The sequence below is a fragment of the Podarcis pityusensis genome (genome assembly GCF_964106645.2).
Source record: "Podarcis pityusensis genome assembly, chromosome: 6".
Taxonomy (NCBI): domain Eukaryota; kingdom Metazoa; phylum Chordata; class Lepidosauria; order Squamata; family Lacertidae; genus Podarcis; species Podarcis pityusensis.
The window spans coordinates 33319964-33332660 of record NC_138030.1 but is presented as its reverse complement, the minus strand read 5'-3'; the positions used below and the strand labels follow the sequence as shown (position 1 = coordinate 33332660).

General features: G+C 43.6%; 2 protein-coding genes across 6 annotated transcripts in view; one reads left to right on the top strand and one right to left on the bottom strand.

Annotated features, from left to right (window-relative positions):
* Positions 1-1158: 1158 nt before the first annotated feature.
* TMEM9 (transmembrane protein 9) lies at positions 1159-10812 on the bottom strand. 4 transcript variants are annotated; one of them, XM_081009937.1, is made up of 7 exons: positions 10695-10812; positions 9504-9657; positions 7582-7684; positions 6577-6668; positions 5370-5478; positions 4277-4408; positions 1159-3556 (listed from the first exon to the last, which is right to left on the bottom strand). In XM_081009937.1, the coding sequence occupies exons 3-7, from the start codon at positions 7645-7647 to the stop codon at positions 3407-3409; spliced, it is 549 nt and encodes a 182-aa protein (XP_080866063.1). In that variant the 5' UTR covers positions 7648-7684; positions 9504-9657; positions 10695-10812; the 3' UTR covers positions 1159-3406. The 4 variants fall into 4 exon arrangements, with proteins under 4 accessions (XP_080866063.1, XP_080866065.1, XP_080866062.1 ...); XM_081009939.1 differs by having other exon boundaries at positions 10691-10781; XM_081009936.1 differs by lacking the exon at positions 9504-9657 and having other exon boundaries at positions 10695-10787.
* A 3-nt stretch (positions 10813-10815) lies between these two features.
* The window catches only part of LOC308479311 (uncharacterized protein), a 41383-nt gene continuing 39501 nt past the window's right edge, over positions 10816-12697 (top strand). Inside the window, exon 1 of one of the 2 annotated variants that reach the window (XM_081009905.1) lies at positions 10816-11058. In XM_081009905.1, coding sequence (XP_080866031.1) covers positions 10898-11058 — 161 coding nt within the window. In that variant the 5' untranslated portion in view covers positions 10816-10897. The remainder of the gene's footprint in view (positions 11059-12697) is intronic. The other variant, XM_081009906.1, reaches the window with a different exon arrangement.

Below are 12697 nucleotides of genomic sequence, written 5' to 3'. Positions count from 1 at the left end.
AGAGAAACTTTAGGAGCACATGCCAAGACACGCTTGAAGAGCAACATCTGGAAACTTTTCCGAAGGAGAGGTGAGCCTGCTAGGATCTCCCTACTCTCTTGCAATTTCCATTCCCCTTTATCCCTTCTGCATCTCAAGATGTCTGATTAACATCTTTACCACCCATTAGGACAATAAAGGCTTATTGTGAAACAGAGGGAGGAGGTTTAATTATCTGGGTATTTACAAACCACCAACTCACAAGAAAAATATTGTGGCAGTGCACAGCAAAAAGGCAATAGAAACTTAAAACGCAAGCCCAAATTAACAGCAATGAATGCTATAAAAAGGCTTGACAAAACAAAATTTTTTTCAGCAGATGAAACATCAGAATTGAAGGTACCTGTCTGGTTTCAATAGGAACAGCGTTCCAAAATACTGGTGCCGCTATGCTGAAAGCCATGGTTCTAATAGAAACTAAATGAATCTGATGAATGAAACTAGGTGTGTGATTTTGCTTTGGATGAAGTCCAGATCCAGAACTGAAGTGATTTGGGCTATGTCCAAGGTGAAGCAAGGTGTCTCAGGAGTGGCTTAAAATGAACTGGCCCCTTCCTGAAGCCTTGCGTACACCTTGGAGGCTTGGAGAGTACAGTCTTAGAATGTCTGTTAAAATGGGTCAGATTTGGCAGCCACAATGCTCTGAAATCTTATGTGACAGTAAGTGCAATGGAAGTCTGAGGGATCTTCTTTGATGTAGCCATGCGTAGGATCAAAGCTCATATATTCTTTGAATGCATTGTTTCTCAGTTTAATTACTCAGAGGACTCATAGAATCAGCAGCTAAAATAACTTTGCCTTGCACTGCCACATTTTCTATTGGAAAAGTGTTGCATTTTCAGGGACAAAAAATAAAGGGGTGCTCTCTAAATATCACTTTGATTTGTTAAATATTTGTCTGAGAAAATGGGCTGGCCTAAAATGACAAAAGGCCTTCAAGATTTCAAGAGATCTGAACAGAATCCACACGAGGGAGCACTTGAGTCAGATCAGTGCAGTATAGTTGCAGAAAGGTACTATACAGAGGCCATCATTGAGAAAATACAAGAGGATAGACTATAGGCAGATCCTATTGCTTAGCAGAAGTGCAATGGGTACATGGATCACAAAAGACACAGGTTACACACCAGTTTCTTTGTTTAATGAAAAGATGCTGCATAGTAACAAGGATTTCCCAATCTGCCAGAGATTCCTTAAGGGGAATGAACAGAACAGGTCACTTAATACATAAACATCTCTTTCATGCAGCAGGAAAAAGGTCATCCTTAAACACCTTTTGCTGTTGACTTTTTCATTGGAGAAACCATTATTACTACATGACATTACAGGAATGCACTAGGTTTAAACTACGCCCCCTTCACCAGTGGTACCATGCTGACAGGACAACCTGCTGTGGGTACCATGAAAACGGAAGTGTATCTCAATCTCCTCCAGCCTCCAGACGCTTGTACTACCAGCTCATGTGAACTGAAGTCCAAAACAATGGGAGACCACCAATTTGGGGAAGGCTGGTATATGTGATATTACATATGCAGCAGCCATATTGCACATAGCTAGGCTGTCAACTGTGGACCAAGTAAAACAAAACTGATTACTGAGGACTGGAACGTCACTATGAACAACTGCCCATATTTGAATTGGCACCTTGTAAAGCCAAATTGAAATCCAAAGGGTAGTATTCAACTAAATCTTACTTAGAGTAGACCCAATGAAATTAATGGACTTGACTAAGGCAGGCCTATTAATTTCAGTGGGTGTACTCAGAGTAAAACTTGACTGACTACACCCAATATTTTTATAAGCAACATTTCACACTGGGATCGAGAGTCCAGTTTCTACGTACTGAAACAGACTCCCACAAGCCGAATGACAATTCTCCTTGCACAAGACACACATGAAAGCAAATGCAAAGATATTGTTTTATTATGAAAATTGTTATATTTTTGAACTACCTCAAGGGGACTTTTTCATCACGGTATAAAATAAATAAACAGATAAATAAAAGCAGGGTCCATTTTGTATGCAGATGCACAATTCTTGGAGGGTATACATCAAATCAAGCTCGTTAACGTGCGGAAAACTGTGTGTTTGCAACTAGAAATGTGTATTTCTAGTTTGTGTATTTCTAAAAGTATTTATTCTCCCCACTCATGCTTCCATGGAACCCAGTTTAAAATCTTAGACCTACTCCAACAAGCAATACAGACAACTCTCAACTTATGCAGGAGTTTTGGGAAGAGCACATGAAGCCAAAATTGTGTATAGTCAAAACACATTGGCTGCAATGACAGGTGGCATTGCCAAAGTCTCTCCCCCCCCCCCCAGATGTGTGCCCCCTTTTCATTTTTTTAATTCAAAATTTGCCAAGTGCATAAAGCTAAATGTGCACAAGTTAAATACACGTAAGTTGCAAGTTACCTGCATCTTGTACCTCTGGATCAAATGAAGAGTTTACAAGCATCTCCTTCCTGGCTTAGATTAACCACAGTTTCTTTTGACCAGGAACTTGGGTTATCTTTAACAATGGTTTATTGTAACAAACCCTACTTTAAACAAAGTTTGTTACTGTTGACATAACAAAACTTTTATTACTTGCTTGGTGCAAAGTTAAGCAGTCTTAAAGTCTCCAAAGGAAGTGCTTCTGAGAGTTCATGATGTAATAGCTAAATGCATTTCATTTATGATCTCTTTTAATGATCAGAGCCAGAGCCTTCTCTTTGAAAGATTAGAATACTTCTCTGTCAGCTGCTTCTTCCTCTTTTGCAATAGTGAAAGTTCAACAACAATATAATGCCTCGTTCTTCAGTTAAAACTAGACGTTTGCCTGGCAGATTACAAGACACAGCACAATTTGCTGCTATTTTTAGCTTCTCGAAAGATACAAAGAAGCTAAAGGTTGTTGTTTTCTGGACTTCCCACAGCTCACATTTAAATTAAGGGGCAATGCTCACTGCTTGGTGAGTGAAATATAGTTTGAGACTGAGGGTGGAGAACCTGTCTGTGGCTGTCCAGGTATCACTGGACTCCAACTCCCATCAGCTCCAACCAACATGGCCAATGCCCAAGGATGATGGGAGACCGAGCCAAGCAGCATCTTGGGGGTCACAAGTTCACACCTGTTTCAGATGATGGGGAAGACAAAGGGCTTCCACCTTATGGGCTAGAATAAGATTGGGATGCACAGCCAGTGGCTTCTTTCAACTGAGCTTGCTTTCTAAGAGGGGAAAACAAGCAAAACAAACTAGAAAGGGCAAGTGCAACAAATTTTAAGCTACAGGTCTCGGGGTTTGCACTGGCTAACAGAAATTACCTGCCCAGCTAACCAGCAGCTGCTGCTCCCTCCCGGACTGCAAACCTTCCATGAGATCTAGCTGAGCATCTTGTGTCGATCAAACACCGTCTTCCGCTGCTCCTGCACCTGACGCTTCCACCGTTGCTGGGCTCCCTCCACTCTCTCCAACACTGTGTTTGCCCGGGTGGCGGCCGAAGGGCGTATTGCTGCCAGTGAATGGGCATCCTGCAACACCGAAAGAATGAACGCCTCAAGGATCTACAAAGGGGCAATGCATCTCAGAAGCATAGCAACAATGCTCAACAGTGACACATCAAAGGAAACCTGAAACAGGCTCCCCCAACTTCCAGTCCCCAGCTGTTGTTGGACTACAGCTCCCATCATTGCTGACTGTGCTAGCTGGGGCCACCAGGGCTTGTAGTTCAATAACATCTGGAGGCCCAAAATTGGGGAAGTCTGATTGGATTCCTTTTAAGTGTTGACACCTTTTGGCAAGCCTTCATGGAGAAAAACCACCTGGAGGATCTCTGCGGCCAGAAAGATAAAATTTCAATGAAACTTTTCCAGTTTTGCACAGTTGGGATTGTACGGACCGTGTGCCTGCAGTTTCAGCATTCATCATGCGAAGCAGTTATCTGGCACATCATGGAAGTTAAAAAGGTCTGGCCAATGTCTGGGAAAGGATTGCAAGCCACAGTAAGGTGAAGAAGGCCTCTGAGTGTCAGGGAGCAAAGCACTTTTATCTTTGGGGTTTTCAAAGGATTGGATAGAATATTGTCTGTCCTTTGGCGGGTGAGTCATAAATGTGATGGAATATTCCCCTCTATTCTGTTGCCCCTTTAGAATGCTGATTAAGTTAGCAGATGCTGAGGTTAGGACTCACGCCTCATGCAGTCTACTTTCGCCCCAGTCTGCTCATTATCAAGAGGAAGGCATCATGCTCACCTCGCTTTCCTCTTCATTGTGCAGGGGCTGGGTGTAGGCATCAGGCTTGCGGATGAGGGGGTCGACCACCATCAGAAAGACCATGTAGAGCAGAAGGGCTCCAATCACTGAGAGGTAAATGATGATGATGACCTGCCAAAGTTCAGCAAGGAAACTGGATGAAGCAATTCTTAAGCCATCGGGTTCTGCAAGTCACACAGCCTATATTGCAACATACGTCTCTTCAGAATGATTTAGGAAGCATGATGTGACAGTTCCAAGTTAACCTTCAAGTTAGCAGGAATTAAACAATCCAGAAGCAAACTCCCAACTAGTGGAAAAAAACCCCAGCTCATTTCGCTGCAACCCCCTTAATGTCAACAGGGTTCATCTAAGCTACAATTTCCAGAGAACCAGGGACTTTTGATGTGGCCACTGAGGCACAAGCTTGCCCCATGGACTTGTGCAGGACACACTACTCCTGCTTTAAACCCATGCATGTACCTCCAGCTATAAATTATTCAAGTTGTGGAGAAAGTGGATAGAGTTTTTTCCCTCTCTCATAATACAAGAACTCAGGGACATCCAATGATGCTGGAAGATTGGGGGCAAAGTATTAACCTTGCAGTTAAACTATGGAATTTGCTGCCACCAGAGCCAGTGATGGCCACCAACTTGGACGGCTTCAAAAGAGGATAAGATATATTTGTGGAGGATAAGGCTAGCAATGCAGCCATGATGGTTATGTTCTACTTCCACTGTCAGAGGCTGTGTAACTCGAAATACCAATTGCTGGGAATCACAGATAGGGAGTTGCACTCCGGTCCTGCTTACAGGCTTCCCATGGGCATCTGGTGGGCTGCTGCCTGATTCGAGTGCTGGAGAAAAAGGGGCGCTTGGCCTCATCCAGCCGGGATCCTCCTATGTTTGTAAAAGCCACATGAGAACCAGTGGACTAAATCTTCAGAAATTCAGAAATGGTTGGGACAACCATTAGCGCTATGTCCTTCATGGGTAGACCCTCAACCCTACTCATCCAAAATTCCCAATGGCCACAATTCTGTTCTATACAGTGAGAAGGAGAGGCAGTGCAAAGGCTCGTCTTGTCTTGTACCTTGATGGTGGTGGTGCTTCGCTCTTCATACTTGCACTCACACAGCAGGCAATATGCCTCGACATCGTTCCCCGGCACAGGCATCGGCTCCACCACATGCAGGCAGTTGCTGCAATGATGGCAAGAAATGAGCATCAACAGTGGGAATCGAAGCTCTCCTCTGTCACGGAATGCAGCAGGAATGGCTGTCACCTGTGACTCTTCCATTCCCATCAGCCCCAGCTGATTATCAGGGTTAGTTTATTATTTATTTTATTTAGCAAGCGTTATATATGTCGCCGAATGACAGGCCAACCAGCTCTAAAGCATAAAGTAACGTAACATATTCCTTAGAAAATACTGATAAAACCGACAGACTTTAAAAGGAAGTAAACGTTAACGGGTCGCATCCCGTGCTAGTCATGCACAAAACAGATCCACTGAAATGGATGGACCGGAGTAATTTAGGTAATTCCAGTAGATCTACTCGGAATACAACTTGGTTGGATGCAACCTAATACAATGAGCAAAATACCGATAAAACGATCAGTTTTAAAAACAAATATACATAATAAAATTGCATGTCTGTAGGTTTGCCAAAACAACAACAACAAAAGTTTTTGCACGCATTGGGGGGGGGGATACTATGAAGGCACTGTCCTAGTATGAATAGGTGGGGAGTTCCAGAGAATAGACTGATTGCCACAGTAAAAGACTGATTTCTCACAAATGCACAGCAAACGTCATGTGATACTAGTGCTGCAGTTGAAAGTGGGTGCCTATGGGGTAAGGCGATGGGAGTTCAGGTGGACTTGGACAGTGCCGCAGGTGGCCATTGGGGATCCTTGTTCACGGCAGTGGGGAACCAAGGTAGTGTTTTCTGAGGCGGCACAGGACATTCTGAACTTGAGCTCACTGCTTCCAACAAACCTTCCCATCAACATCAGGAAGGGATTGGAAAATGGTTGCAGATGTAAGATAACAGCCATTTCTTCATTGCTTCCCTACCTTATGACTTTAAAAGATGAATGGGGAATTGTAGCACTTTGGGAGGCCCTGATTCACAGTAAGAAGCAGCTATTTACAAATCCTGACTATTTGCAGTAGCTGGTTTTGAGCCAGAGAATCTTCTGGAACAGTCCCCTGAGGAACTATGTTGTAAAGTTTTTGCAAAGGTCATTTGCTATGCCGTTAGAGGATGTAAAATTTCAGTTGAAGATTGACTCACCAGTCCTTCTGTGACACATTCTTCTTGTAAATCTGTCCACTGATATTCCTATATGGGGGGCAGACACACTTGCAGCGGATGTCCTCAAAGCTCTAAAGAAGCAAAGTAAGATAGGAATGGAATAAAGAGTATTTGGCAAAACATCCCACCACACCAGAGAATGAGATTTTCAGCAGGGTCAACACTTGACTTCACTAGTGAGCTTTCTCTCCTATCTAGTAACTGCAATATCCATTTGCATTGATATCCTGCCGGATCTTGAAGACATGCCTGTTTCATTCCCCTGAATTTGAACTTCTTAATCCAATTGTTTTAATTGTTTTTTATAGTTCAGTGTTTAACTCTCATACTATTTAATGGGCTTGTTTTATTGTATATTTTTAATATGAGTGTTTTTAATATTTTGATGGAATAGTTTTATTGTGCATTTTAATTATGTATGAATTTTATAATTGATTTTATGCTTATAAACCACTTAGAAGCAATTATGGAATATAAGCAGTATTCAAATCCAATAATAATCATAATTAATGCAAATTACCTTTTTGTAAAAAAACCTGGATGGAAGTGGTTTGCAATCCATGTGTCAAAAATTCTGATAGGAAGCAGTTCTTAGTTAACTTAGTTAACCAAAATACAACTAGACAGCAGCCAACAAAAATCCAAGTATTACTGCATGGTTATATGGATGTTTGTTCAAAAGTACCGTTGAGCTCAAAAGTACTGTTGAGCTTTATTTACTCCCAAATAAAAATGTCCTGAACCTCAGCCTCACATATAATATTATCAGCAATCAAGTTAACCTAACCTTGCACATACAAAATAAGTAAGACAACATTTTTGGGAGGATGAACTCAGTGTAAGAGATGCACATGCAAAGTCTCTACTACCAAAGCCAATGGGAATCTCAACTTAGCCTGGAAGGCTTTCCAATTACTTCCCTGTACAATGTCTCTTTCATTTCTCACTTGCATTGAGTGCTTTCACCACTGCCACCCCCTTTACCTTGCTGGTCTCTGATGGTGGTATTACAATACACCAAACCACAGCTGCAAGTAACACGAATTTCATGATTTCCTCAGAAATGCCACATAAGCATTGCAGGAACCTGAAACAAAAAAGAAGAAATTCAGTCAGCAAACTCTTTCTGAAGTTCCACATGTAACTCCTAGAAGAGGCTGCGTCTCATTGACACAGAGTGCCAGAAGGTAGAATGTCAGAGATGGGAGAGTCCCCTTCCTCGAACCCTAGAGAGACACTGCCTGTCAGTGTAGAAAGTACTGGGCAAGATGGACCAGTGGTTTGATTCAGTACAAGGCCTCTTCCTTTGTCCCTGCTTTTCTGCTTAATTGTCAGTGTACCATGGACCATAGAGATGCCTCCTCCTTATATTTTGGCTCCAACCACCTCAGGCTAGGTGCATATGTGGGGACCAGGCCTATAAACACAAAGTAGCATAAAACGCAGCAATAGGAAAGTCAACTTGGGTTTGCTCCCAGGTGAGAGACTGGGGCAGCTACAGGCAGGGGAGGGAAATGTCAGTTAAATTGACATCAAAATGACAGGTGGACAGCCTGGGAGCATCTCCAGTGAAAGCACGAATGAATTTAAAAACACAGATCCATTTTGTGACTTTGCTCATTCATATTGTTTTGCTGATTTATATTGTTTTCCTTGTATTTATTGTACAATGGGAGTCGTAGTTCAAAACATTTGGAGGGCACAAGGTTGGTAAAGCATGGATTAAAGTATATGAAGCTCATTTGTTTAGCAAAAAAACAATCTTAAGTAATTTTTTTGAAGTACAGCAAGCCCACAACTTATGTGGGGGTTACGTTGTGGAGATCAGGCCTAAAACCAAAACTGGATATAGTCAGAACATATTGTATTCAATAGCAGGTGGGATTGCCAAAGTCATTTTTCCCAGAACCTTTGCACCCCTTTTAAATTATGTTTTGGTTTGGTTTTGCCATGCATGTAAAGCTGAATGTGCACGATTTTGTAAAAAAAAATTGCATAACCTGCAGGCTTACTGTATATGAAACTATGAATGCAGAAAGTGAGAAATTCTTATGCCACTCATAACAGTATAAAAATGAGTCATCTGGGGCAGTTCTTTACCTGTAATGCCAAACCATGGTTGAGATGAGTCCTAGGCTTCTAGGAACCCAGTTTGCAGGGCAAATGTAAATGACAGGTTGCAGGTTTAGCATATTCTGTGGCAAACGGGTTTGTTACAAATCAGATTTCCCACTATTTAAACTGGTTTAGGGAAAGTTATGTGTAAGGCCAAGGTTCACTCAAATCACATTGAAACATAGAGTCACAGAATTGTAGCGTCGGAAGGGACCCTGAAGATAATCTAGTTCAACGTCTGCAATGCAGGGAATTGTTTGCCAAAATGGGGTTCGAACCCATGACCCTCAGATTAAGAGTCTCATGCTCCTGAATTGGACCCTGCTTGAAAATTCATCAGTACAGTATGTGATGATCGCTACCACTGACTCAGGTGGCTTAAAAAAAGCTTCGCAGAGGATTGTGCTGTCAAGGGCTATTGCAGATGACAGCTGAATAGAACCTCCACCTTCAGACATCGTTTACCTCTGGTGCGGAGGTCAAACAAAAGGAAACGTATGTCCAAGCAGGGATACATTTCCATATGCCCTCCCGAAGGAATGCAATGAAAAGCGATCAATCGGCAGCATCCTGCGTGCAGATAATATTCTCTCCGGCAATTAAAACCCCTTCATTGAGCATGTCCGCACATTCATTCTCAGCATAGAGAAAGCCGACCAGTTTGCAGAAATTTGGCGGCCCCCAAATTTAGCGACTGGAGGATGCAAACGAAGCCACGAAGCTCTCCCCCCATCCCGCTTGCCCCCCATAACTGGGGCGAGGAATTATTCGCTATGCAATATAATACCCACCGAAGCTGCAGCAGCTCCTAGAAGCAGAAGAATCCACGCTAATCTCCACTGGTATTTTTCCCCCTGCTGACATCATCAAAACAGACACTGCTCGCAACCAACCAAAAGCCTTGTCCCAGAGGACGCGTTGAGGGATCGTTCATAATTTCCTACCCTTGGATTCACAAGAAAAAGAAAAGAAAAAAAAGCGGCGCTCTTGTGGATTAAAAGATTCGACAGCTAACATACACGCAAGGCGACTGCACGTTTGTATGCATTTGCCTACGAATTCCAAAGGCAGGGGAAGGTGGTCAGGCTCGCTCCTGTTTCAACTTTGCAGATTGCAGATTGACCCTGCAGTTTTGGAAAACCATGTCAGTCTACTCCGCCTCAGTTGCTGTTAACAACGACACAGTATCAATATGCATGGTAATTGACAGAGTAGTTTTAGCATTCCAAAAAAGCCCCAGGTCCTGGCAATTTATAGTCTAGGTTTCGACTGAAGGGGAAAACAGGAGGGCAGAAGAAGGAAAGAGAGTCACAGCACAAAGAGATTAAGTAGCCTACGCAAACACAGTTCCATAATTCAGTTCCATAATTTCCCGCAGCCTAAGGAAACAGTGCCTTTGAACATGTACAGAGCTCACTGCACTTGTGTAACGGGAATCACCACCCCCTCTGCTTTTAACGATATGAAGGAATCGCCGTCTAGCCGAGGATATACGGAGAGTAGAAAAACGGGCTATTTACGGGCTATTTTCTACAAATTAGAAAAGTCTAATGCGATGGTATTTTTTCAAAGTGCTGGGTTCCTTTCGCCCCACGGGAATCGAAACTTTGCTCTGCTTTTATCAAGCCCCGTTCCTCCTACTTTTGAAGCAGCCTCTTAGACCTGTGGTTAGCCCAGTTTGGTAAGAGCGCACAAGACTCTTTAATTTCAGCGTTGTTGGTTCGAGCCTCACGCTGGGCAAAAGATTTCTGCATTACATGGAGATCGACTAGATGACACTCGTGCTCCCTTCCGACTCTGCAATTCTATGGTTCTAGTCTAGAACGCGACAGGGAACCTGTGGTCCTCCATGTGTTGCTGGATACCAACGCTCCCATCAGCACCGGCCAGCATAGCCAGTGGTCCGGGATGATGGGAGTCCCACAGGTCAAAGTGGCGCATTGAAGGCAACGCACCACACCAGGGGGCGCAAACTTACGCACCCTTCCATGGACTGGTAGGTCTTCCTTCTGAGTACAGTAAGCAGCGGCACTTGGCTCCGCGAGTTCTGCAGCGGGCCAGGGAGCTCACCTTGCTCGAGGAGCAAAGTGTTAAGGAAATAAATAGGAAGTGGCGTAGCCGAAGAAGGCGGGCTCCAGGGGTGGGAAGTGTGCCCTGCTGGTGGGCATGAGGTTGTGCCAGCGCAATGGCTGCGGTGGACTGTGTCCTGAAGCTAGGAGGCAGCGCACTGACGCACAAAAGCCAGCTGGAGACCCTGAGAGCGGAGTCCTTGCGCGGGGCGGCTGCTCTTGTGCACAAGCTCCGCGAGGCGGGACAGAGGCGGTGCATAATCGTGCACGGCGCAGGGTAGGAACATAGCAGCGCAGAACTGGCGGGGGTGTGTGTGTGTGTGACTGGGCAGGGCTTCTCCCGCGGTTGCGTGGCGAGGAGACCCTCCCCTCCAAAGCCGCGCGCCGCCACCAGGGAAGCGCAGCGCTGCAGTGCCCCCACGTGCTGAGCCGAAAGCAAGCGCCGCCTAAACCGGGCAAATCTGTGCACGATTATCAATGGCATTTCCTAGGAAGCTTCACATCTAATACGGTCTTCATGCCTAGAGACGATGAAACCGATCGCAAACTGCAAAGGAACTTGATTTCAATAAGATAAATATTTCCGCATTTCCCCCTTCCGCTGTCAACAATTGCCCCGCCTCTCTCTCCATTGCCCACTATTTTATTTACAGTTGATGAATGGCAGATTTTCGAGCAGTGGAAACAGGAGAGAACACCCGTCATCTCACTTTGTCTACTGACAAGACCAGCCCTGCTTGCTATTGTATTTATTGATGCTAGGATTAAATCATGGGTTGCCCATGGGTGCTCCAGTCATTTCGAGTTACATTAAAGCATGTCATATGTTTGTTGCTTCTTGTGTTTCATCCCAATGGAAATTTCTTCTAGTATGTATTGCATAATGTAGGGTGAAGTTCGGAGAACCTGACTGTTCTGTTATGCTGTACATTGCTGTATAGAATAGATGACCCGTAGAGATCCTATAACAAAAGAAAAACAGTTTTATGATATATTTTTTACTATAAACAGTCATTTACTGCACTCTGTCTTGCATGGAACATGAAAATAAAAACTCTGGTGGCAGCAGCACAACCAGTAATTTCTAGGCTTTGAGCCCACTGGGATTATCGCAATGGTATTCTTATAGGGCTAAAGAATTTTCTAAATCTGTGGCCCTCTTAAGTGTGAACAGCGAGTTCTGAGCAGGAGCCCATGGAACAAGCCCTGTACATTCTCCATTCCTCTCTTAGAAATGTTTTGCTCCTTGGAGTTGTCAACTCATGGAACTGAAAACATAAATGCTCCTGACTTTCTCCATCTCTTTTTCTTTTAATCTGCCTATTATGTCTACCCAGGGATGCAGGAAAGATTTGCCGGCTGACTCACCCTTTGTATTTTGTCTTGTGTTCAGGGGATCTGTATTCTTTTCTCGAATAGAGGAAGATTACGAAGTCTGTGTGTGGAAATTTCTGTTTTAAAGCGTTCTCTGTGGTGATCTTGCTCTCTACCTACTCAGGTTTACTGGAAAAAAAGTATCTATAAGTGTGCATTTAAAATTTCCAGCAGGTGGCAGTAGTTCTCATTTGCAAAATATATTGATCTTATTTGTTCAGTTCATTCCATTGGTTCCAAACAAGCGAGAAAGAGATCTGACTTACAACTTCAGTTGCGGGGTAAGAATCTGTGGCATATACATGAAATGTTGAAAGGTCAAGACCAAGGTGGATCTGTTAAGTTGGAATGGCAGTATTTGAGCTCAGGGAGGGAAATTAAACTTGATGAAAGTGTTGTTGTGTAGGATTGGCTTCAATAGGCTGTGTTTGCTCTCTTTCCGGATATTAATGCAGTAGCATTAATAAAGTTTTAATTCAAAATCCTAATATATCAGGTATTTTCTGCAGACAGCCAAGATCCAAGGGCAGTGTTTGCATATC

Excerpts from the sequence above, each read along its gene's own strand:
- TMEM9 (XM_081009936.1), bottom strand. Across the intron at positions 4,409-5,369 it reads GAAGCACCACCACCATCAAG|GTCATCATCATCATTTACCT; the intron begins GTACAAGACAAG and ends GAACTTTGGCAG. Across the intron at positions 3,557-4,276 it reads ACAATGAAGAGGAAAGCGAG|GATGCCCATTCACTGGCAGC; the intron begins GTGAGCATGATG and ends TCGGTGTTGCAG.